Genomic DNA, 25309 nt, shown 5'->3' on the forward strand with positions numbered 1-25309 from the left:
CGTAAGAAAAAATATTCATGTATGGTATCCCTGTAATCGTATCGACCCGTAAAATAAAGATACCATGATTATTAGGCTAAACGGTGAACACCAAAAAAAAAAAAAAAAGGAAAAAGTCCAGTACAGAATTGTTGCTTTTCTACGCCTGCCCTCAAAAAAAAGTTCCTAAACTCTCAACAATAGGGGATACCAACCCCAAACACTGGAAAAAGCATCTCATTCCGCAAAAAAAAAAAAAAAAAAATGCCATCACATGGCCCCAATAAACGAAAAAGTGAAAATTTTATAGCCTGCAAAAGGGGCCAATGAGGAAACTAAAATCCTGGCAGCTGCACAGCACTCCTTCCCTTCTGCACCTCGCTGTGTGCCCACAACAAGTCACGGCCACATGTGGGGGGTCTCTGTACTCAGGTGAAATTATAGAACAAATTGTATTGGGGGTTTTCTTTTGGAAATGTCTAAATTTTAGGGCTAAATGAACACATACCCGACACAATTTGACCATTCTAAATTTCCCCTCCATTTTGATGTAATTACTATGAAGATCTCAAGGGGTTAACAATCTTCGTCAAAGCCGTTTCTGATAGCTTGAGGGGTGCAGATTTGAAAATGGGTTGGTTATATAGGGGGTTCTGGTGCTAAATATGTAAAATTTCATTCAAAACAGTATTTATCCCCAAAATAGTTAATTAAGAAAATCTGGAAAAGCGATATTCAATTTGTAAGCCGCGTGCCATCAAAATAAATTATCCAGGCATTTCAAAAATGATGAAAATGTAAAGTAGACATATGGGAAATGTTATTCAGCAATTTATTTAGGTGGTAAATCTATCTGCCTGAAGCTTTTTTCAAAAAATTCATCATTTTTTCTTTTTTTTTTGTAAATAAACGCAAAACTGATCAGCCAAAATTTACCACTAAAATGAAGAACAACATGTGGGAAAAAAAAAAAACAAAAACAAACAATCTCAGAATCATTTAGATAAGTAACAAGAGTTAAAAAGTTATAATCATATAAAGCGACGCAGGTCAGAATCAAAAAAAAAAAAAAAAAAAAAAAAAAAATGGCTGCGTCCTTAAAGGGGTTATCCGGGTTTAAAAAAATTTTTATGGCCGGGCTGGGGAGGGCTGGTTAAACATAATAAACATGGACTTACCTCGTCCGGCGCCGCTGATGTCCCGCGCCGCGGTCTCTTCGATCCGTGCCCCTGTTTGTTTACAGGGGCACGGAAGCCGCGCACAGGGAGCTTCCGGTCCGCGATGTGGACGGCTCCTCCCATCCGTCCCTATCTCTCAGCGTTGTAAGCGCTGGGAGATGGTGCGCATGGGAGCTTCTGGACGGCCGGAAGCTCCCTGTGCGCCCTTGTACCGAATCGGCGCACAGAGAAGACGGGCCGCGGCGCGGGACATCGGCAGCACCGGAGGAGGTAAGTCCATGTTTATTGTGTTTAAATAGCCCTCCCCAGCCCAGCCATAAGAAATTTTTTAAACCCGGATAACCCCTTTAAGGAGTTAAAGGATATTCTTGGTAACATGCTCTGGATGACACGATCTTGATAATAAAATGGAATACATCCGTCAAAGGAAATGAAATCTACCATTTTAAAAAAGTAAAAAAAATCTACATATACTCACATATGCTCCTCTTCATCTTGATCCTAGCACTTGTCTTCTCTAAGCTTTGCAAACTGGGGTCGCCTAGAAAAGAGCAGAGCGCGGGCACAAGATGTAGGCCACGCCAGTAGGCAACCCCTATACACCAAGATCACCATGGCATCCCTTCCTTCACCCATTACACAACCAATAAAGAAGAAATAGAAAAACCATTGTCACGGGTGCTCCTGCGACCCATGTCCCAGGAACACCCGTGTGTCCCAGCTGCCCGGCCACAGGCTCTCACCTTCCCTTCGTGCTCCGCCTCCTAGTGCGTGCCTCCCGCAGTGCGGGACTCGTGTTTACGAATTGGGAGAGAGAGTCAAAATAAATAGATTTCAGGGGTGCCTTTACTTTTTAATCTGTTTTATTGCTATATTTTGCAGGTTTTGACAGTCTTAAAATTTCTAGCTGAAAAGCAGGAGTTGGAAAACATTTCCTGTTTGGGACAAGTTTTTATAATTTACACTTAAAATGGAGATCGCATGATCTAGTCCAGAATTTTTACAATGTGAGAGGTGTCTGTTAGAAAACATACGATTTAATGAGGTTCTTTACACCATCATGTTAGTTTTATTTGCACAAAATTGTAAAATCTGCTATGGCAAACTGAGGTACAAAATATCCAAAAATCTTAAAATGCGCATAGCAGCACCGCATGCATCATACATCCCTCAAGTTGCCAGATGGGTCAATATATATACTGAATCTAGTGACAACTAATGCATTATACAGCTCCTGCACCTACTGTTTACTTCAGTCGTGCATGATTTAGACCTGTGCTGGATCCAGAACACCTCCAATGAAACTGAAATGTATCGAGTCCCGTTATAAACAGAAAAGATTGGAAAAGCCGCAGTCATAGCACATGTTCGCCGCACAAGCGCGCTTTGTGAACCTAGCACGTCACGCGGAAGAAACAACACCTCTCTATGTCCACACTAAACTACGCTGATAATTCCCGCGCAAACACTTCTCATTCTCCGCAAATGAGCGTCTGGAGCGTCTCCGGGAAGCAGGCTTGCCATTGGCTGAGGTGGGCGTGGCGTTGGTTGGTTTGCTGTCCGGAAATGTCCTGCCTGCCGGTGCCGGTCGCTCGTCATGACTGCGGAGTTTAGCGGGTCCCTGACGCCTCCGTTATCACCCTATATTGCCGAGAGCTTGGGGCTGGAGATCGGCGAGGATGGTAGGCCGCCGCGCTTTACGTGTGCCCAAGACAGCTGCAAAGATGGCGGGAAATTATTCTCTTTTGATTCTTACTTGACAAGCGGCAGCTTAAAGAGGTGAGATCCCTCTGTGCTTCACAAAGTTCCTGCGCACAGCAGGGCCCCATAGCCATTATTTTTGTGCTCTCTTCACACAGCTTCATACATGAAATAGTGTAGGACGTCCTGTGTGAAAACATACATAGGGCTGAACTCTTTCAGCATCTCACATGTAGCTCATGACCACCATTATTTTGCCCATTACATGTGGCTAGTTGTTAGAGGACTACAGTGTGTTATATTGCATTCAGTGGCCCGGGGTGGTCATTCATAAGTGCACGTGAAAGTTGGGATTAGTGGGATTTGTAATCTCACAATTTAGTCTATTTACATTACAATATCATTGTTTTAACTCCTTAAGGGTACTTATAACGTGCCGCCTTTCCGTCAGCGCATCAGAAGAAGATTGCGGGACAACGGGTCCTGCAGGTGCCGGGCATACGCTGTGTCAACACAGCCCAGACCCAGCACTAACAACCGGGATCGGAAAAAATCCGAGCCTCAGTGTTTAACCCATTACATTCTGCAGTCAAGTATGAATGTAGCGTGTAAGTGCATCCCCAGAGGATCGGACCCCTTCTCCGTGGTTCACACACCGTAACTGCAAAAGATTAAATAAAAAGCAATCAAAACCTTGTACAGTCCCCAAAATGGTAGCAATGTGAATTAATCCGGTCCTGCAAAAGACCTCTTATAAAGGTTTGTATGCAGAAATATGAAAAAGTTATTAGTGTCAGAATAGGGCAAAATATATATACATAATATACACTCACCGGCCACTTTATTAGGTACACCATGCTAGTAACGGGTTGGACCCCCTTTTGCCTTCAGAACTGCCTCAATTCTTCGTGGCATAGATTCAACAAGGTGCTGGAAGCATTCCTCAGAGATTTTGGTCCATATTGACATGATGGCATCACACAGTTGCCGCAGATTTGTCGGCTGCACATCCATGATGCGAATCTCCCGTTCCACCACATCCCAAAGATGCTTTATTGGATTGATATCTGGTGACTGTGGAGGCCATTTGAGTCCAGTGACCTCATTGTCATGTTCAAGAAACCAGTTTGAGATGATTCCAGCTTTATGACATGGCGCATTATCCTGCTGAAAGTAGCCATCAGATGTTGGGTACATTGTGGTTATAAAGGGATGGACATGGTCAGCAACAATACTCAGGTAGGCTGTGGCGGTGCAACGATACTCAATTGGTACCAAGGGGCCCAAAGAGTGCCAAGAAAATATTCTCCACACCATGACACCACCACCACCAGCCTGAACCGTTGATACAAGGCAGGATGGATCCAAGCTTTCATGTTGTTGACGCCAAATTCTGACCCTACCATCCAAATGTCGCAGCAGAAATCGAGACTCATCAGACCAGGCAACGTTTTTCCAATCTTCTACTGTCCAATTTCGATGAGCTTGTGCAAATTGTAGCCTCAGTTACCTGTTCTAAGCTGAAAGGAGTGGCACACGGTGTGGTCTTCTGCTGCTGTAGCCCATCTGCCTCAAAGTTTGACGTACTGTGCGTTCAGAGATGCTCTTCTGCCTACCTTGGTTGTAACGGGTGGTCTGCCCATTGACCTCTGGCATCAACAAGGCATTTCCGCCCACAGAACTGCCGCTCACTGGATGTTTTTCTTTTTCGGACCATTCTCTGTAAACCCTAGAGATGGTTGTGTGTGAAAATCCCAGTAGATCAGCAGTTTCTGAAATACTCAGACCAGCCCTTCTGGCACCAACAACCATGCCACGTTCAAAGGCACTCAAATCACCTTTCTTCCCCATACTGATGCTCGGTTTGAACTGCAGGAGATTGTCTTGACCATGTCTACATGCCTAAATGCACTGAGTTGCCGCCATGTGATTGGCTGATTAGAAATTAAGTGTTAACGAGCACTTGGACAGGTGTAACTAATGAAGTGGCCGGTGAGTATATATATATATATATATATATATATATATATATATATATATATATATATATATTTTTTTGTACAAAGGGTTTTACTTCATTCACATATATTAAAACATAATGTAACCTATATAAATTTGGTATCCCTGTGATCGTACTGACCCAATGAATAAAGTAGAGGTGTCATTTTGAGCGCACAATTAGTCCTAAAAACTGTGCCCACAAGAAAATGGAGCGATTGCATTTGGAATTTTTTTTCCCAGTAAGCGGTAAGGAATATGAAATGCCGTCGCCATTAAAGGGGTATTCTCGTCTGGGCGTTCACATTCAGTTTGCTAAATCTGCCATATATAAACATTTCTTCAATTAGATGTTATTAAAAAATATGTTCCTGTGTGAAGATAATTTCTCATAAATGTAGTCATTTTGTCCATTAGAAACGAGATAGCTTCCTCGGATATGGCCACGTCTGCTGGAGGGATTGCACAAAGAAAAAAAAGGTTTTTGTATATGAAATGTCCGGGAGTTACTGCAGGTCCCACAGCCGTCCGGTGGTAATGATTGCTGAATCCTGGAGGTCAGACAGGACTCTATAGCGCATGTCTGGCCCCCGCTGCCAGAGTGTGACGTGGTCGTAACCGAGGAAGCCATCTCGTTTCTAAGGGACAGAATGACTACATTTATGAGAAATTATCTTCACACAGGAACATTTTTTTTAATAACATTCAATTGAAGAAATGTTTATAAATGGAAGATTAGTGAAACTGAATGTGAATGCCCAGGCGAGAATACCCCTTTAAGTAAAATTTGTTACAAAGAATACAAGCCCTTGTGCCCCTATTGTTTAAGAGGGTCCCAGAGGAAAGCTACAATCAAAATCCAAATGTCACCTCCTGCCTCAGGACGCAGATACTATTGGATGCTTTGGTAGAGCAAGGAGGAATAAGCTCTGCCACATTGCATACCGCATATGGGATGTCTGGGTTTTGGGTGGAAGTATGGGATCTTACACTCTTAGAAGTTCACCATCACTGATCCGTTGCATGTGCGCCGATGTGATCAAGATGAAATGAACGCATGCGATTTTGCTGTTGTACTACAGGTACATTTTTGGCCTGGGACTAATGTGATCCTATAGGAATTTAGCACATAGGTAATTCCACTGTGCCCTCACCTGTAAATGCAAGTGTAGCTGAGCTAAAAAAGATGTCAACTCTTGAAGCATGAATAATATACACATTGACTTATGCCATACGTATTTGTGTGATTCATATGTTTAGTATAATATATGTGTTATCTTTTTCTTTTCATCCAGGCTGTTATTGAAGCTTGATCCATCTCCCACTGACTATGAGACTGATACGGTTGAGATTTTTGGCTTTCAGTGGGTCACTGAAACTGCCCTTGTCGAATCAACCAATATCCTTTTTGGTTTGCTAAGGTATAGACTTTTTTTTGGGCATCTGTTGTACCACAAATATGTTTTATGTGTTTGTTTTTTTTGTGTGTGTATGTTAAAGGGGATGTGCTACAATTTTTTTTTTTTTGGGGCTTATCCAGGGTAACATTATTGCAAGCTGCTAACTGTAATTATACAGTGGGCGGTCTGGAAGCAGAGGGCAGTTTGTGTCTCTAAAGCCAGCGTCATTGTGTATTTACGGCACATGCTTTAGGATCATGCAGGACATGTGTCATTTGTCTGGGCACATAGATGCAAGTTCCTTAGCTACTTAAAGGAAATCTACCATTTTGATTTGATGCATTATGAAGCAAATATACCTTGAGAATGCTGTAGGATGCAGGATCATATCTTGGTTAATCCCTGAGTTTAGTGGTTTTGCTGAAAAAACAATTATAACATTCAGGACCTTGTGAAAGCTGGATTGCATTATTGCACAAGTTACACTGGGCTTGGCCCAAATATGACTAATCAACCTGGATCGCTCATACACAGCAGATGGGGGATGGTGCAGCAATTGAATTTTCTGCCTTCAGGTACAACCCAGTGATTACATCCATACTGTGAAGCAGTGCATAACTAATGTGTTAGGAACCACGCAGAGCCCAACCACAGAAACTAGACCGCTTCATTATCATAATTTTTTTTTTTTTTTTTTTTATCAGCAAAACCACTCGGCCTAGGGATTAAGCAAGATATGATCCTGCATCAGTGTAGCTACAGCACTCTCATGGTATGTTTGGTTCATAAAACATTAAATCAAACCAAAATTTTATTTCTCACACCAGTAAAATTTTATGGTAAAGGGGTTAAAAGTCCTCCTCCCTTTATCGCCTAAAATGTTCTGCCACCAAGGCACTGTAACGTGATTACAGCCATAGAGTTGACTCTTCTCTTAAGAAGTTGACTCAAGTTTTCTCCAGGCTGCCAGTGAACCACGCCTGCTCCTTTTGAACTGACTATAATAATCATAATCTTTATTTATATAGCGCCAAATTCCGTAATCAATTCCCAAATCATAGGGGCTCGCGCCATGTAGAAGTAATGGAGGGGCACATATAGTGGAATACCAGACCGTACCAGGTTAGAAGATATGAAAAGCTCCAATGTCCGGGGATGACTGCGTCCCTGACACGTGTTTCTGCTCGTACTGAGCCTTCGACTGGGGGTGGCGTCATCCCGGTCAGAGGTAATCTATAAAAGATGCATTGGACCAATCGGAAGTCATTCCAGAGGTCATGTGGCTGCGATGGGCTGGCTTCCGTGATCACATACAGTGTGTGTATGTAAGTCGAAACTGTATATCTTATAATTGTAGCTCCAGAAAAAAAAATTACGAGTTTAAATTTTTTGTAAGGGGACCAAGGATTATCAATAAAGCATTCAGGAAGCTTCACCAGAGATCAGAGGGGTCCGTCTGTAAGTTGGGTGCCCTTAAGTAGGGGACCGCCTGCATATCATTTTTTTTTTTTTTTTTTTTTGCAGTATATTGTACATTCCATTTCTAGGATGTACAAGTTGTCTCCCATAAACTAGCCTTCATACTGGTCTGTGAACAGAAAAATGAAAATTTCTATTGGAAGATACTAGAGGGGGAATGGAAATGGGGTTATAGTATTTACCTTATCAAGTCTGGTAAATGTTAGTGTTTTGTTTTCTGCTTATTAACTATATTCATTTTTTTGTGTTTTTTTTAAGACAAAAAATAAATGCACTTGAAGGTTTGGCACAACCCATTTCGTTTGACTTTGGTAAGCATCTGTTTATTTCTGCTGTGTGAAAGTGTCTACTTGCAGTGTTAACCATACAAAGCTGCAGATGGTGTTGGGGAGCAGTTCTGGAGAAATGTGTAACCATACCTTTGGGTCAGTTAGTAACAGCAGGGCTGTGAAATAAAGTTTGTATATTACTGGATTGTAGCTGAAGTTGGAGCACTGGGGAAGTTTCCTCAAGCTGCCCTCTTCTTTACCTGCTCAGAGTGGTAAAAGGGGGGGGCTGTGCTCAATATTTCACACAGGAGTGAACATCGATCAAAAAAAGTCCAGCTACAATACTGGAATATTAATGCATTTTTCAGTCCTGCTTATAAAAAAAAAATGCTCACACAGATCTTTCTTCCTAACAATGTCTGTGGCTTTGTATGGTCAAACCCATGACTACTGTATGGGGATAAATAAATCCCATTGATCAGCGCTTTGCCCTTGTTACATGAAGCACTGTGCTGCTGGCATGATTTAATTTTTCTGTTTACCCCACTAATTACATTACATTGGACCAATAATGGGAAACTTCTTATCCTGGGAATAGACCTTTAGTTCAGCTGCTAAGCACTACCAATGCAGCAACTATCTTGCATTACATTTATGAAGAGAACATGTAGATTGGATCTGTCTATATTATTTAAATATCCCTGTATATGGGTGAATGTTTCAAAATGGTTTAAATTAATGCAGCAGGCTGAGCACATTTGTTTTTAATGGAAAACCCTTTTCACTATAAAGCAAAACTTTTGTGATGTAGACCGTATAAACTATTGTCTGTACTATGTATAAGTGTACTTTTTTTTTTCTTTCTCCCACAAGGGCAAGTAAATAACATTCACAATGAAGCTGAAGAAATACGAAACCAGTGCACAAACTTTTTGCATTATGTAAAAGTATTTTCATACAGGCAAGTTTTGTTGTATTTGTACTATAATATGAAGTTATGTCACAGATATTTATTTCAAAATGGTTCCATCTTTCCTCTACATTGGCAGAGAATTAAAAAAAATTACCACAGTCAGTGCTTGTATCTATGAATAAGTGCCCCTGGTTTATCATGCTTCATTTTGATGGTAAATTTCCTTTAAACTGGTTGTCTAGGATCAGGACTGCATTATTTTTACATCAACATTAAAAAAAACCCAAACATAATTACCTCGGTTCTTGCCTCAAAACCGCCATTGTGCCTCCCATCGCACGATTTTATCGCTGCTGCAACTATAAGGCTACATTCGCACACACATGTATGCTCGCATGGCTGTAGTCTGGGTGAGCACATGGCAGTATGCTGGAGTGGAGAGCTCTGCTACATTACATTAAAGGGGTTGTGTCACCATAGCAAATGGCTGTAATTGGGTCCAATGCATTGTGACAAGTACTTTCACCATTTACACTTATTACAAAATCTGCAGCCTTACTGAGAGAACTCCTCTTGTTCTGGTTGCTGGCACCCCCTGGTGGTAGCTGTGTCCCGTCCTGAGCTACAGCTGTTCTGGCCGAGTCTGCGCACAGGGATTCCCCCAGCGGCTCTGCACTACAGATCACTCCACTGCTCACAGCTCTTCTCCACACTGAGAGATCAGCTGACACACTGCAGCCAATAGGAAGTGAGAGAGGAGGGACAGATATTGTGCTGTGATTGCCACTGCTTACCAACTTCACAGGAGCTTACAGCAGCAGATACAAGGTAACTGCAGCCAGACATGGCTATCTGCTGCACTGAGGAGTCCTCCCCTAACATGGATCATAGCAATGTAGCAGCCCTTCCGCCCTCCACCATTAGTCAGGTCACACAGGAGGCTGCAGAGATAACACAAGGAACAGGCTGAGCTCTGACCTCTCCTGATGCAGTCCTCCTCCTGTACTCTCCACCATGCACTGTCCCTCCATGTTACCCTGCTGTCCTGCAAAGGGCCCCTGTCCCTGACTAGCAGGAAAGTAGCTAAAGATCAGAAACATGTGAGAAGCTGTTACCTATTTATCTATCCAAGTCCTATTATCTATCTATCACCCCTTTAAGGGAAAGATGGAGCATGATTTTTTTTTTTTTTTCCCCCTAGCGCAAAACTGCATATTGCACCATACCGGCGTCTATGGGGACGTATATCCAGCAGCAAGATATAACAGCTGTGTGCAAAGGGCCTAAGACTGTAGCAGTGTGTGTTGTCTATGTGATGTTGCAACTGTTCCTCTGTATACCATCAGAGGTCAGCAGTTATAGAAAATCTACCATTTGATTTGATGCATTATGAACCAAACATACCTGGTGCTGTAGCTACCCTGATGCAGAAACATATCTAGTTTAATCCCTGAGCTGAGTGGTTTTGCTGAAAAAACTTATAAAATTCAGGATAATGAGTCTGTCGCTTCTTTGCTTGGCTCAGCGCTTCTCTTCTTAAACTGCTGAGGAGAATGATGTAATCACTGACAGGTAGAAGTAATTGCTGCACCATCCCCCCAGCTGCTATTTATGAGTGATCCAGCTCAGTCCTGTCTGGAACAGTGCAGACAGTTGTGTAATGTTTTATCTACTGCAAGAAGCATGTAATTCAGCTTTCCCCAGGTCCTGAATGTCATAATTGTTTTTTCCGCAAAAACCACTCAACTCCGGAATTGAACCAGATATGCTGCTGCATCAATGTAGCTACAGCAGTCTCAAGGTATGTTTGCTTCATAATGCATGAAATAAAAAGGTAGGTTTCCTTTAAGTTTATAATTAAAGATAGCGACCAGGGCAGGTGTAAAGTTATTTTTACACCTGTTCCATCCATAGAAGGAAATGTCGCTGAGAAGTGATTTATTGACATCCAATTTATTTTTTATTTTTTAGGTTTATAAATTCTTCAAAGCCGACTGAATGTTCTTTAGTCCATCCCTATGAGGAAATGGATGCTCAGCTTCCTTGCAAACTGATAGAAGAGCTACATGGGCTGAGCTTGTTCATTGGATGTGTTGGTGACCTCCCAAGCCACATTCTTGGAGCATTTTCAATTCAACATCATGGCAAGGTTGGTGTGATATCTTTGTGGCTAGTCTTAACTCAAGGCCAGGGGTAATGTTATGTTGATGAAGAGGTTATACAACTCTGCTGCATGCAAACAATTATAGTTTTCCGGCACACCGGGAGGAGTGCTCCCCCGTCTCACTGGGACAAATAACAAACACCAGGAACCATTTAACTCCTTACCAACATGTTATGCATGGGCGCCGCCATCTTGCCGAGGATAGTCACTCCCTGTGATGTCATCGGGGAGCCGCGATCCGTTGCCATGACAGCCTCGGGTATACCGAAGACCCAGGGCTGTCTCTTTTTAATCCTTTCATTACAATGTGTGATCAGCACGTTGTAATGAATGAGGAGGAAAATCTCCTTATACTGCCATAAGTAGTGTAGTATGGCAGTATATGATAGGATCGATCAGACAACCTAGGGTTAAAGTAACCTAGGAAATCTGAAAAAATAGTAAAAATAAAACGAAAAAAAAAAATAAAACCTAAAAATTCAATTTGCCCCCCCCCCTTTCTTTTGAACTGATATAAATAAACAGTAAAAATCATAAACTCATTAGGTATTTTATTTATTTTTTAGAGGTTTTAATTTTTGTAAATGTATGAAAACATTATAAAGCCTAAACGAATTCGGTAACCCCGTAATCATACCGACCCAAAGAATAAAGAAGACCTATCATTTGGGGTGTACAGTGAAAGCGATAAAATCCAAGCCCACAAGATAATGGCGCAAACACACTTTTTTTTGTTTTTGTTTTTTTTCCACCAATTTCACTGCATTTGGATTTTTTTTCCACCGCTTCTCAGTACATGGCATGGAATATTAAATGCTGTCACTATGAAGTGCAATTTGTTACGCAGAAAACAAGCCCTCGTATAGCTCCTTACATGGAAAAATAAAAAAGTTATAGATTTTTGAAGGTGGGGAGTGGAAAATGAAAACGCAAAAACTAAAAAGGGCTGCGGCAGGAAGGGGTTAAAAAACCCTCCACATCACCTTTGCCTGCTTTTTTTTTTTCCTGTCGCTCAGGATGTTAACCCCTTAAGGACGGAGGGTTTTTCGCCTCATTTCTCGCTCTCCAACTTCAACAATCCATAACTTTTTCATTTTTCCGTGTACAGACCTGTGTGAGGGCTTATTTTGTGCGTAACAAATTTTACTTTCCCGTAATGTTATTTATTTTAACATGCCGTGTACTGCGAAGCTGAAAAAAATTCCAAATGTGGAAAAATTGAAAAAAAACCGCACGTGCGTCACGTTCTTGTGGGCTCAGTTTTTACGACTTTCACTCTTCGCTCCAAATAACAAGCCTACTTTATTCTTTGGTTCGGTGCGATCGCGGTGATACCAAATTTATATAGGTTTTATTGTGTTTTAATACATTTTCAAAAATTAAACGAATGTGTACAAAAAAGAAAAAAAAAAATTTTGCCATCTTCTGACGCTAATAACTTTTTCATACTTTGGCGCACGGAGATGTGTGAGGGGTCATTTTTTGCGAAATGAGGCGACGTTTTCATTGCTACCATTTTGAGGTCTGTGCGACATTTTGATCATTTTTTATTTCATTTTTTATGTTATGTAAAAAGGTGTAAAAGTCGCATTTCGGACATTTTGGGCGCCATTTCCCGCCTCGGAGGTCACCGCCGGCCGTAACCGTTTTTATATTTTGATAGATCGGGCATTTTGGGACGCGGCGATACCTAATGTGTCTGTGATTTTAACTGTTTGTTATGTTTTATATCCGTTCTAGGGAAAGGGGGGTGATTTGAACTTTTAATATTTTATTAATTTTTTTTATTAACTTTTTTTTTTCTTTTTTTTTTCACTATCTTTTAGACCATCTAGGGTACATTAACCCTAGATGGTCAGATCGCTGCTACCATATACTGCAATACTTCTGTATTGCAATATATGGCATCTTTGCAGCACATTCATTACAATGAGCCACTGGCTCATTGTAACGAATCTGCAGCTGCCAGATAGTCTCGTGTCAAAAGAAGACACGAGGCTACTATGGCAACCGATCGCCGCCCCCCCGATGACGTTCGGGGGCGTGGCAATCGAAAAAAAGATGGCGACTTTGCCGGCGGCGTTTAGGGGGTTAATAGCCGCGATCGGTGCAAGCACCGACCGCGGTTATTAGCGGTGGGGGTTTTGTGCAAAATGCAAAAACCCCCACCTCTGTATGAAGAGGACTCAGCCCGTGAGCCCTCTTCACACATCCCTTATACCTCTGCGCCGTAGAGCTACGGCGCAGAGCGTTAAGGGGTTAAAGAGAACCCGTCATGCAAAATAACCCCCCTAAAGTAAATATATTTTCATAAACTGCCATTAGAGAGCATTGCCTCTATCCCTTCATTGTCCCTCTACATGCCTGTAAACCTAAGCAATGAGGTCCTAAAGCTGTATGCAAATGACCTGTGAAATGTCCAATGAAGCATTAGCATATTCAAGCTGTCCACTCTATTCATGAGTGGGAGGCACAGCCACACCCCCAGTGCTTGACTGACAGCCTGTATAATGATGTGCTTTATGGTGCTGACTCCCCCTGCAGCCTGTGTGTGCGTGTGTGTGTGTGTGTGTTTAGGAGAGATACAGCAGCTGCAGGCAGCCATGTTACAGCAGAACATGTCAGATTCATGTGTAGCTGATGTCTGTGTCTCTCACCTGTATATTAGGAGGATGCAGCATGTCAGCAGATGCAGCACTGATACCAGCAATACTTTACTATACATTACACACAGACATGAGCAGGGGGAGGAAAGGGAAAGGGTAACAGGGGTGACATCACTGCCTATGACCATGTGACCAGCCTCATTTACATGATAAAAAATAGATTATTTTACAATGAATAATGTATGAAATAACTAGATAAAGGCTGGGATGGGATCCTTGTGAGCTGCTCCAACAGGTAGTAGTGACGAGACTAGTGACACAGACCTGATGACAGGTGTCCTTTAAGGGCAGAGCCACCTGTTCCATTAGTGTACAGCTTGGATATGCCCAGGAGAATTGCCAGGAGGGCTGCATAGCGACCTGAAGGTTCAGGGTAGGTGGGCTGCTTTCTTTGCTTTATTTTTTAGTAACAAATTTTACTTCAGTGAAGTTATTTATTATTCCATGTCGTGTACTGAGAAGCTGGAAAAAAATTCCAAATGTGGAGAAATGGGCAAAAAAAGCATTTGTCCTTACCTGTGGGCTCAGTTTTTACATTTGTCACTGTGCTCTCCAAATAACACCTCCTTTATTCAGCTCAGCCCGTGAGCTCTTATCATACACCCACGCCCCTCTGCGCCGTACATATATGCCGTGGAGCGTGAAGGGGTTAAGTGCCTGGATCTACTGAAATGCACTGCACCTCATGAAAACTAGCTGAAAGCAAAACTGTTCTGGTTTCTAATGACAACCAATTCGAGCTCGGCTTTCATTTTATAAATTGCTGTAGCTTTCATAAGCAACTAAAAAAGTTTTGACACCTTTTTTTTTTTTTTTTTTTTTTTTTTTTTTTTTTTTCTTTCTCCCCCAAATAAAGTTTTAGGCTCACTGACTGCTTTTTAGCGTATTTGGAAAAACAAATTGAATTGGGCACCCTTAAATATGTATAATTTTAATGTACTTTTCTTTATTGTTTTAGGCCCTCCCAGCTTCCTGGCATCTACTTCATCTTCACCTTGATATACATTGGTCTATTTTAGAAATTCTGCACATTTTAGGAGAAAAGTTGCAAGGTTACTGTTTTTTTTTTATTCATTTACTCTTCACTGTTTCATACTATCGCTTTAAAGGGAAATTGCCAACCACCGCTCATTGGCAAAATGTTAAAATTTTAGAAGCAAGAGGGCTGTGGATAACAAATATAAGACGATTAAAACAGTCAGTGCCCGGATCTATGAGTTATTGCCTCTGGTTTTGATGGTAGGTTTCTATTAACCTATTAAGGACGCAGGGTTTTTTCCCTCATTGCTCGCTCTCCACCTTCAAAAATCCATAACTTTTTTTAAAAAAATTTTCTATGCAGAGCTGTGTGAGGGCTTATTTTGTGCATAACAAAAGCTGGAAAAAAATTCCAAATGTGGAAAAATTGAAAACAAACCACATGTGCGTCACGTTCTTTTGGGCTCAGTTTTTACGGCTTTTACTATGCGCTCCAAATAACACCTCCGCTTTATTCTTTGGTTTGGTACAATTACTGTGATAACATAATTTTGTACAGGATTTATTGCGTTTTAATGCATTTTCAAAAATTAAATGTGTATGAAAAAGAGAAAAAAAAATGTTGCCATCTTCTGACGCTAATAACTTTTTCATACTTTGGTGTATGGAGCTGTTTGATGTGTCATTTTTTTGTTAAATGAGCTGACGTTTTCATTGCTACCGTTTTGAGGTCTGCATCATTTTAATCACTATTTATTACATTTTTTATATGATGTAAAATGGTGTAAAAGTCCCGTTTCGGACTTTAGGGCGCAGTTTTCCGCTATGGAGGTCCCCGCTGGCAATAACCATTTTTAAATTTTGATCTGACATTTTGGGACGCAGCAATACCTGATGTGTTTGATTTTTTACTTTTTATGTTTTATATCAGTTCTAGGATAAGGGGGTTGATTTTTGCTATTTTTATCATTTTTATTTATTTTATTTTTTTAAAAAATTTTTTTCACTATTTCTTAGACACTCTAGGGTACATTAACCCTAGATAGTCTGATTGTTCTTGCCATATACTGCAATACTACTGTTTTGCAGTATATGGCGTTTTTGCATTGGATTCATTACAATGAGCCAGTGGCTCATTGTAACGAATCCTCACAAGCCAAGCAGCCTCGGGTCTGACGAAGAACGAGGCTATCATGGCAACCAATTTCCCCCCCCCCCCCCCTTCATGACGTTTGGGCGAGCGATGACCTCAAGAAACATGGTGCAAAGTCCCGTCTTTGCCGGCTGCAAACAAGAGGTTAACAGCTGCTATCGGTGCAAACACCGACCGCGGCTGTTAGCAGTGGTTCTTTGCTGCAATATTTTGTAATGTATCTAGCCAGCCAACCGCGCCTTTAGAGTGTATCGCCGGCCAGCCTCCTTTAGGGTATAGCTTGGCGGTAAAAAATATAAACTGCGTACTCACCATTCCAAAGCCCCGGGCAGGTCCATGACTGCTCCGTGCGCACGGAGGTGTCGCGGACCTGCAGCCTGCATGAAGAAAGAAGAGGCGCTGCCCACGGAGCTGTTGCGGGCCTGCCACACTTATGAAGATTGAAGAGGAGCTGCGTCGGAATGGAGAGTACTCAGTTTATTATATACAGTGTGTGTGTGTGTCACCATTACGACGCAGCTCCTCTTCCATCTTCATGTGTGTGGCAGGTCCGCAACCGCTCCGTGGGCAGGGCCTCTTCTTTCTTCATGCAGGCTGCAGGTCTGCGACACCTCCGTGCGCCGGCTGGCCCGTGCGCACGGAGCAGTCACGGACCTGCCCGGGGCTTCGGAATGGTGAGTACTCAGTTTATTATATACAGTATATACACTCACCGGCCACTTTATTAAGTACACCTGTCCAACTGCTCGTTAACACTTAATTTCTAATCAGCCAATCACATGGCGGCAACTCAGTGCATTTATGCATGTAGACATGGTCAAGACAATCTCCTGCAGTTCAAACCGAGCATCAGTATGGGGAAGAAAGGTGATTTGAGTGCCTTTGAACGTGGCATGGTTGTTGGTGCCAGAAGGGCTGGTCTGAGTATTTCAGAAACTGCTGATCTACTGGGATTTTTCACGCACAACCATCTCTAGGGTTTACAGAGAATGGTCCAAAAAAGAAAAAACATCCAGTGAGCGGCAGTTCTGTGGGCGGAAATGCCTTGATGCCAGAGGTCATAGGAGAATGGGCAGACTGGTTTGAGCTGATAGAAAGGCAACAGTGACTCAAATCGCCACCCGTTACAACCAAGGTAGGCAGAAGAGCATCTCTGAACGCACAGTATGTCAAACTTTGAGGCAGATGGGCTACAGCAGCAGAAGACCACACCGGGTGCCACTCCTTTCAGCTAAGAACAGGAAACTGAGGCTACAATTTGCAAAAGCTCATCGAAATTGGACAGTAGAAGATTGGAAAAACGTTGCCTGGTCTGATGAGTCTCGATTTCTGCTGTGACATTTGGATAGTAGGGTCAGAATTTGGCGTCCATGAAAGCATGGATCCATCCTGCCTTGTATCAACGGTTCAGGCTGGTGGTGGTGGTGTCATGGTGTGGGGAATATTTTCTTGGCACTCTTTGGGCCCCTTGGTACCAATTGAGCATCGTTGCAACGCCACAGCCTACCTGAGTATTGTTGCTGACCATGTCCATCCCTTTATGACCACAATGTACCCAACATCTGATGGCTACTTTCAGCAGGATAATGCGCCATGTCATAAAGCTGGAATCATCTCAGACTGGTTTCTTGAACATGACAATGAGTTCACTGTACTCAAATGGCCTCCACAGTCACCAGATCTCAATCCAATAGAGCATCTTTGGGATGTGGTGGAACAGGAGATTCGCATCATGGATGTGCAGCCGACAAATCTGCGGCAACTGTGTGATGCCATCATGTCAATATGGACCAAAATCTCTGCGGAATGCTTCCAGCACCTTGTTGAATCTATGCCACGAAGAATTGAGGCAGTTCTGAAGGCAAAAGGGGGTCCAACCCGTCACTAGCATGGTGTACCTAATAAAGTGGCTGGTGAGTGTGTGTATATATGTGTGTATATATATATATATATATCTCCAAGTATAAGTGGGGAATTTTCAGCACAAAAATTATGGCTTATACTCGAGTACCTATTGTATTTTTGTTAATAACCGTGAATTAGAGAATGTGTTTTTAAAAAAAAAAAATTTATCCTGAGTATATTTCAGAATTGTCTTTGTGGGAATTGCCCTTTACATGGTTATCAAGTGTACTTTTAGAATTTTATTATGCTACATGTTTAATTAGTTTTATTTTACTTGTGTTATTTTGTAGGTCAAATTGTGTATGCACATCAATATATAAATCTGATTGGAGAAAACTTAACCAACGTGAGCTTATTTGAAGAGCACTGTAAAAACCTCATGTGCAGTCTCGTTGCTGTGGCAGCTACTAGGTATTCTAAGGTACTTCCTCATGTTAGTATATTGTTATAAAAGAACCAGTAATTAGACAGCCAGGTCATTATAAATTTCATATTTTTATATTTACTGTAATGTAATTTTACATTTTTTTTTTTGTGTGTGTGTGTGTTACTTCATACTTATATTTTATATAGTTTCTGGCCAGCTACAACCGCTTCAGTTAGAGGAATCTGCTCCCTATTGGTGGGCAGGAATAGGACCTGCTTTAGCTTTTGTGTCTCGGGCAGATGGCTCATACTCGGCACCGTGGATACATTTATTCAGGCATCTATCCCCAGGATGAAGGATTGTAAACCAAGCACACTGACATACTGGTGTGTGTGCCCCCTCTGGCAGCATCTGCTCTTCTCTTAGCTTCCTATGTCCTGATTTTTACCAAAAAAAGGCTTTTAAAATTATGTAAATGAGCCCGAGTTTAGGGCTCCATAGGTGTTAATGAATGCTGATTTGCGTATTTTATAAAGCCTTTTTTTTCTTAAAAACAAGGGTATAGGAAGCTAAAAGAAGAGCAGGTCCTGCCAGAGGAGGCACACATCAACATGTAAGTGTGCTTGATTTACAGTCTTTGATTCTGGTGGCAGATGTCCTTTAATGGGGATTGGAAGGCAGCATTAGAACAGCAGAAATCCAAAAATAGAAAAGGGCTACAACAGCAAGTGGATAAATACTTTCTCGCCTGATTGAGGCTTCAAAATTTAATAAAAAAAGTAATGTGGGGAATAACCAGCCAGCTACCATTTTGTGTTAGTGGTGTGTCTTCGTGCTACATATAGTTTTAACTTTTAACCTTTTGAATATTGCGAAGGATGAAAATCATAAGCACATTGCAGTTTACAGGGCAGTTCTTTAACATTGTTTGCTTTATAACCAGGTGCGGCTCTCTGAAGCTCTCAACAGTCACATTTATCCTTGCCTATGTATTAAGGAGATGTGGACTTTACTCATTCAGCTTCTTGATCATAAAAGTAAAGTATCCTCTTCAGAGGTAAGTTGTACCAGCATCAGAAGTGTGGGGAAAAAAAGTTCAAATCATTCCCTTCCCTTATAACTGATATAAAAATAAACAAATGAAATCATTGACCTGTTAGCCATTGTCCTGTCCCAAAATGGACGATCTATGAAAATACAAAAACTGGCGTTGACCCTTATGGCGGAAAATAGTGCCCAAATGTCCAATGTTCTACTTTTTTTGCCATTTCCCAACACATAATTATTTTAATAAAAAGTAATCAAAAGGTTTACAGTCCCCAAATTGGTAGCAATGAAAATGTCATCTCATCCCGAAAAAAATGACGCCTTGCACGGCTTTGTACACAGAAATATGAAAAAGTTATTTGCTCTAGAATATAGCAACATGGAATTAGTTTGTTTTTACATTCACTGAAGCATTATAAAACATAGATAAATTTAGTATGTCTGTGATCGTACTGACCTAAAGGTGAGGTGTCATTTGAAGAGCACAATGAAGGCCGTAAAAACAACGCCCCCCCAAAATATATGTGTGTGTGGTGGTGGGGGGGTTTGCCACTTTCACCGGATTTTCATTTATTTTTTTGAGTTTCCCAGTAGATGGCGTGGAATATTAAATACCATGACTAGGAAGTTCTATTTGTTATGCAGAAAACAAGCCCTTATACAGCTTGTACACAGAAAAATAAAACTTGTTATGGATATTTGAAAGTAGGGAGTGAAAAATGGAAACTTAAAAGGGCCATGTCTTTAAAGGACATCTTCCACCAGGATGAAAAAATTGTAAACCAAGCACATTGACGTACCGGTGAAACACCCCTCCTCCCCCATGGCAGGATCTGCACCACTTTTAGCTTCTTATGCTCTTGTTTATACAAAAAAAAAGGTTTTTAACCCCTACGGGACTCTTTTGGCCTTAAGGACGCGGCCCCATTTTTCAAATCTGGCCTGTGTCACTATAAGTGGTTATAGCTTTGGAACGCTATAAGATATCCAGGGGATTTTGAGATTCTTTTCTCGTGACACATTGTACTTCAAATTAGTTTAAAAATTTGGATGTTATTTTTTTTTTATTTAGTTATGAAAAAAAAATTTTTATAAATTTGGCTAAAATTTGGAAAAATTCTTTATTTTCAAAGTCCTAAATTCTCTACTTTTGATGCAGATTTTTTTTGGCCGTTTACTATCTCGTAAAATTAGTATATTATTTTTATTCTATGGGTATCTTTGTGACCCATAGAATAAAAATAATATACTAATTTTACCTCCTTTTTATATATATTTTTTAACTTTTTTCCTATTTTTACTGAATAGAAAGTAATTAGACGAAAATGTTAATTTTAGCATCACCGACTTTCATATGCAGAACTTTTTTATTTTTTGGCTTAGAAATCTGGTTAAGGGCTAATTTTTTGCAAGAAGGATTGTTCTTTTTAGTGGTCTTATTTTGGAGTGCGTAACTTTTTTTAAATCACTTTTTAGAGCATTTTTAAAGGGTATTGATTAAAAATTATCTTTTTTCGGAACGTTTTTGCGTTTTTTTTTCCCATGGCGTTTACCGTGCAGGTCCAGTAATGATTCTGTTTTATTATACAGATTGTTACGGATGCGGCAATACCAAATATGTGGCTTTTTTGTGTGTTTTTGATAGTATTTTTATGGGAAAGTGACATATTTTGGGGCTTATATTTTAATGTATTTATTTTTTATTTATTCTAATGTGTTAACTTTACTGTTTTTCACTTTTTTTTTTTTTTTTTACTTATACAAACGAACTTGAACCAGCGATGCTCTGATCGCTGGTTCAAGTCCAATACACTGCTCTACAATACTTTTTCATTGTAGAGCAGTGTAAACTGTCTGAGCATGCAGAGCACGCACAGACAGTTTACAGTCAGACCCGGAAGGGATCTGACTGCTGAGGACTTCGGGCAGTCCCAGAGTACTAGTCAGACTTCGGGGCTGCCCAGAAGAGGATCAGATCCCCCGGTAAGCGGCACGGGGGATCCGATCCACAGTAGGATCCCCCGTGCCGCTTACCGGGGGATCTGTCATGCTTGACCACGGCGTGTAAGGGGTTAACGCCCGCGATCGGAGCCGGTGCCAGAAGCAGGACGTTATAGTGCGTCCTGGTGCGCTAAGTATCTAGCCATTGGGACGTACTATAAGGTCCAGGTGCGCCTAGGGGTTAAAAGCGTACAAATGAGTCTGAATGGCTCTGGGCTGATTGGTGGAGCCTTTTGCCCCCTCTGGCTCATTTGCATAATTTGTTAAAGCATTTTTTTCTTTAAGCTTCTTATGCTTTTGCTTTTAAGAAGAGCCGATACTGCCAGAAGGGGCACACACCAGTATATCAGTGTGCTGGGTTTACAATCTTTTTGGTGTTGGATGTTTTTAAAGGGATATATATATATATATATATAAGTATAAGCTGTAATGTGCTGAAAAACCCAAACTCTGTTTATACTCCAGTCAATGAAAAAAAAAAATCTGTACTCGCCTTTCCGGTGCCCCTGTAGGTCTTCTGTCTTCAGCTCATGACATCAGCCGCTTGCCGACATCATAGTGTGTGCGCCGCCATCGCCACACACTATGATGTCAGCAAGCGGCTTACATCATGGTGTATGCAAGGGGACCACAAATGGATCTGAAGACAGAAGGGGGACCTGCGGGGGTATTTGTTGGGGGGTTTTCTGGTGTTTTTCTAGGCTGGGGAGTTTATAGATTTTCCCAGTTTTTTTTGTGTGTGTGTGTGTGTCTTATTTAATTTACTTGTGTTTTTTGTTTTTTTAAGAGTTTTTGGAATTTGATGAATTCTTTGTTAAGGCATTTACTTCAGGGATCCAGTGGAAATGGTGCACATCCCATCTGTAGTGTTGTGCAATGTAAAGACCCTTTGGGATTCTGCTGGTGGTTAATTTCACATCTTTCACCGTTGTATTTACTAGATCGCAATGGTGTAGCAGAAGAGAACGTGAGTATTTTTGGATTATCATTTAATACATGAATTGCGTCATTTTAAAAGGGTAAGGACCAGTGGAACACTGTAAATCCTTCTCCCCGTCTAAAATTTACTTTAGTATTTGAGGTGCATGCATCAGTGTTTTTGTGAAATGTTTTAATGTTTCTCACTGACTGACCTGTTCCTGTTTGTGGAGGAGACATTGCATCACTATTTACCGCATTCAGTGATTTTTAAACTCCCAATAGCAATGTTTTTAGTTAATGTACATCATGCATGTCTCAAAGGGATTGTCCCACAGAGGACATGTATTTGGGGATTTGGGGGCACTGTGTACTTCAGCTTCAGAAACTTGAACCACTTGACAATATTGAGACGTCTCCTACATTGCAACCTCTATACACCACAGGAGAAGATTGGTGTGTTCTATATCCAATTCTAATAATGGATGTGGCCCCGGTTGTGAGCTTCCCAATATTTAAACGTTTCTCTGTAATGCCATGGAGAGTGTACTTTGTGGTACAACCCCCTTTAAAAGATTCCTCATGGTAAACAATCATACAGATTAGGCTTTTATCAGCATTGGTGCATCAGGTTTTTAAATGTGATCTCTTAAATGACCACCCTCAATGTATGTCTGTATTTTTTGTGTCGTATTAACCTTTTATTTGTCACTTCATTTTATACTTTATCATTTATATTTTTGTATCATTTAAACATGCTTTAACAGATTGCAATAACGTCACATTGGAAGTTTGTGGAAGATCTTTTAAAGAAATCTAGTAATATGCAGGTATGTTACCACATTCTACTTGTTCCATTTGGGCTAAAAGTCTGTAGAGAAGTTGTAATACAATTTTCTTTGTTTTGAAGGTTGGAATCCAAGAAGATCAACTCAGGATGCATCTACTATGCTGTTTCTCTTTGTGTGACATCTGGGAACCAAATTTAACAGTTGCTACTATACTATGGGAATATTACAGCAAAAACTTGGTAAGTTGTAAAATTCACAGAAATAGAGAAAATTATTTCACTATGACCGGAGCTCCCAATATTATTATTCTTATTCGTTATTCCATCTTAAACCACCGATGAACAGCACCAATCCTCAATTTCTCCTGCTGAAAGTATGTCACTATTCAGACTAGCACCATTGCACTCTCATCATCCTCCTTTAGTTATATTTGTAGCTGGAAGAAAATATGCAGGCAGATGGTGTGGTACGTTCCAACAAAGTTAAAATTTATTTCAGTTCATCATACTCACTAGCTTTCCTATCCGCCCGACCTAGGGTTTCGCCGGCAAGGCTTCTTCCGGGGCAACGCTAGCGTCCCGTTATGTGAACTTGTGATATGCATATTTTTAATTGACTCTTGTGAGTATGATCCTGCATAGAATAGTGAAGTACAAGATCTCACTGTGCAGTGTTCAGTGGATTTACTTGTGGGAAACACAAGGCATTATGGAATCTGTGTGCAAGCTAACTGGCCTCAGCTTGAGGGCATATACTGACAGATATTAGTCTCCGGCCAATTCACCTCTGATAAGAATTTTGTCAAACACTTTCAGAACAGAATATGCCATAACTTTGGGAAAAAAAGGGAGCGCAGCACAATGTGGGCATTGTTCTGTTTGTTTTTAAAGGGGGGATCCCATATAATAATTTGGTATAAAGACATAACGTTACAGTTATGCTTTAAATTAGACATTTATTTAAAAGGGAGGGAGTCGAGGAAAACAAATTTAAGAAAATTACCACAGTTCCTTATGATGCACGATTTTGATGGTAGATTCTTTAACCCCTTGACGCTCCATGCCGTAGCTGTACAGCGCAGTGCAGGGGGTGTATGAAGAGGGCTCATGGGCTGAGCCCTTTTCATACAGAGGTGGGGTTTGTTGCCCACCGCTAATTAACTCTTCTAATACCGCCAGCAAAGTAGCTGGTTTCATTTAATAGACGGTGGTGCTTGGGTGGCGCCATCTTGGATCTAATCGTCACTCCCCCGTACATCATTGGGGGGCTGCAATTGGTTTCCATGACCGCCTCTGTCTGGTTTCTGAAGATTCTTTACAATGAGCCAGTGGCTCATTGTAATGAACACTGTGCAAAAATGCCATATACTGCAATACCGTGGTATTGCAGTATATGGTAGGAACGATCAGGCCATCCAGGGTTAATCTAGAGGGTCTAAAAAAAAATTGTAAAAAAAAAGTTTCAAATAGTAAAAAAAAAGGAAAAACCTGAAAGTTCAAATCACCCCTCTAGAATTGATATAAAACGTAGTAAACAGTCTACATAGTTATTGCCGCGTCTCAAAATGCCTGATCTATCAAAATATAAAAAGTTATTGCCGGCGGTGAACCACGTAACGGAAAATAGCGCCCAAATGTTCGAAACGAGAGACTTTAACACTATTTTACATCACATAAAAAAATGGAATAAAAAGTGACCAAAAGGTCGCACAGGCCTCAAAAACGTCGGCTCATTTTGGAAAAAAAATAACACATCACACAGCTCCATACACCGAAGTATGAAAAAGTTATTTACGTCAGAAGATGGCAACATTTTTTTTTCTTTTTCGTACACAATTATTTAACTTTTGAAAATGTGTTAAAACGCAATAAAGACTATATAAATTTGGTATCACTTGTGTTCATACCAAAGAATAAAGTAAAGTAGAGGTGTAATTTGGAGCGCACGGTGAAAGTCGTAAAACTGAGTCCATAAGAACGAACATGTTTTTTTTTGACACGAACATGGGTTTTTTTCAAATTTTTCCACATTTGGAATTTATTTCAAGATTCCCAGTACACAGCATGGAATTATGGAATAATAAATAATGTGACTGAAGTAAAATTTGTTAGGCACAAAATAAGCACTCACACAGCTCGGTAGACGGAAAAATAAAAAAAGTAATGGATTTTTGAAGGAGAACAAGCAATGAGCGAAAAAAAATTGCGTCCTTAAGGGGTTAATAAGAATATCCTAAATGTTGATGTAGACTTCTTTTTGGGCACACATCAGGATGGGAAGGGGCACCGCTGGTCTTTTGGAGGGTAGTTAATGGTAGATTCATTTTCAGATACTAGGAGTACAATTCCTAACAAAAGAGACCCATTTTGGTGGGTGCATCCTATTTGGAAGGTACTGGCAAA

At 40.9% G+C, this 25309-nt stretch overlaps 1 protein-coding gene and 1 long non-coding RNA gene across 2 annotated transcripts in view; one reads left to right on the top strand and one right to left on the bottom strand.

Moving 5' to 3' along the window:
* Window positions 1-3023, bottom strand: part of LOC140121846 (uncharacterized) — a 238583-nt gene extending 235560 nt beyond the window's left edge. The window contains exon 1 of the long non-coding RNA XR_011854204.1: window positions 2402-3023. This is a non-coding gene — a long non-coding RNA (uncharacterized lncRNA). The remainder of the gene's footprint in view (window positions 1-2401) is intronic.
* The window catches only part of MMS22L (MMS22 like, DNA repair protein), a 73690-nt gene continuing 50994 nt past the window's right edge, over window positions 2614-25309 (top strand). Inside the window, exons 1-11 of the mRNA XM_072141929.1 lie at window positions 2614-2936; window positions 6152-6277; window positions 7994-8046; window positions 8878-8965; window positions 10889-11066; window positions 14706-14799; window positions 18074-18204; window positions 19094-19207; window positions 21986-22165; window positions 22884-22946; window positions 23027-23146. Coding sequence (XP_071998030.1) covers window positions 2755-2936; window positions 6152-6277; window positions 7994-8046; window positions 8878-8965; window positions 10889-11066; window positions 14706-14799; window positions 18074-18204; window positions 19094-19207; window positions 21986-22165; window positions 22884-22946; window positions 23027-23146 — 1329 coding nt within the window. The 5' untranslated portion in view covers window positions 2614-2754. The remainder of the gene's footprint in view (window positions 2937-6151; window positions 6278-7993; window positions 8047-8877; window positions 8966-10888; window positions 11067-14705; window positions 14800-18073; window positions 18205-19093; window positions 19208-21985; window positions 22166-22883; window positions 22947-23026; window positions 23147-25309) is intronic.

Source organism: Engystomops pustulosus, chromosome 3 (assembly GCF_040894005.1).
Source record: "Engystomops pustulosus chromosome 3, aEngPut4.maternal, whole genome shotgun sequence".
Taxonomy (NCBI): Eukaryota; Metazoa; Chordata; class Amphibia; order Anura; family Leptodactylidae; genus Engystomops; species Engystomops pustulosus.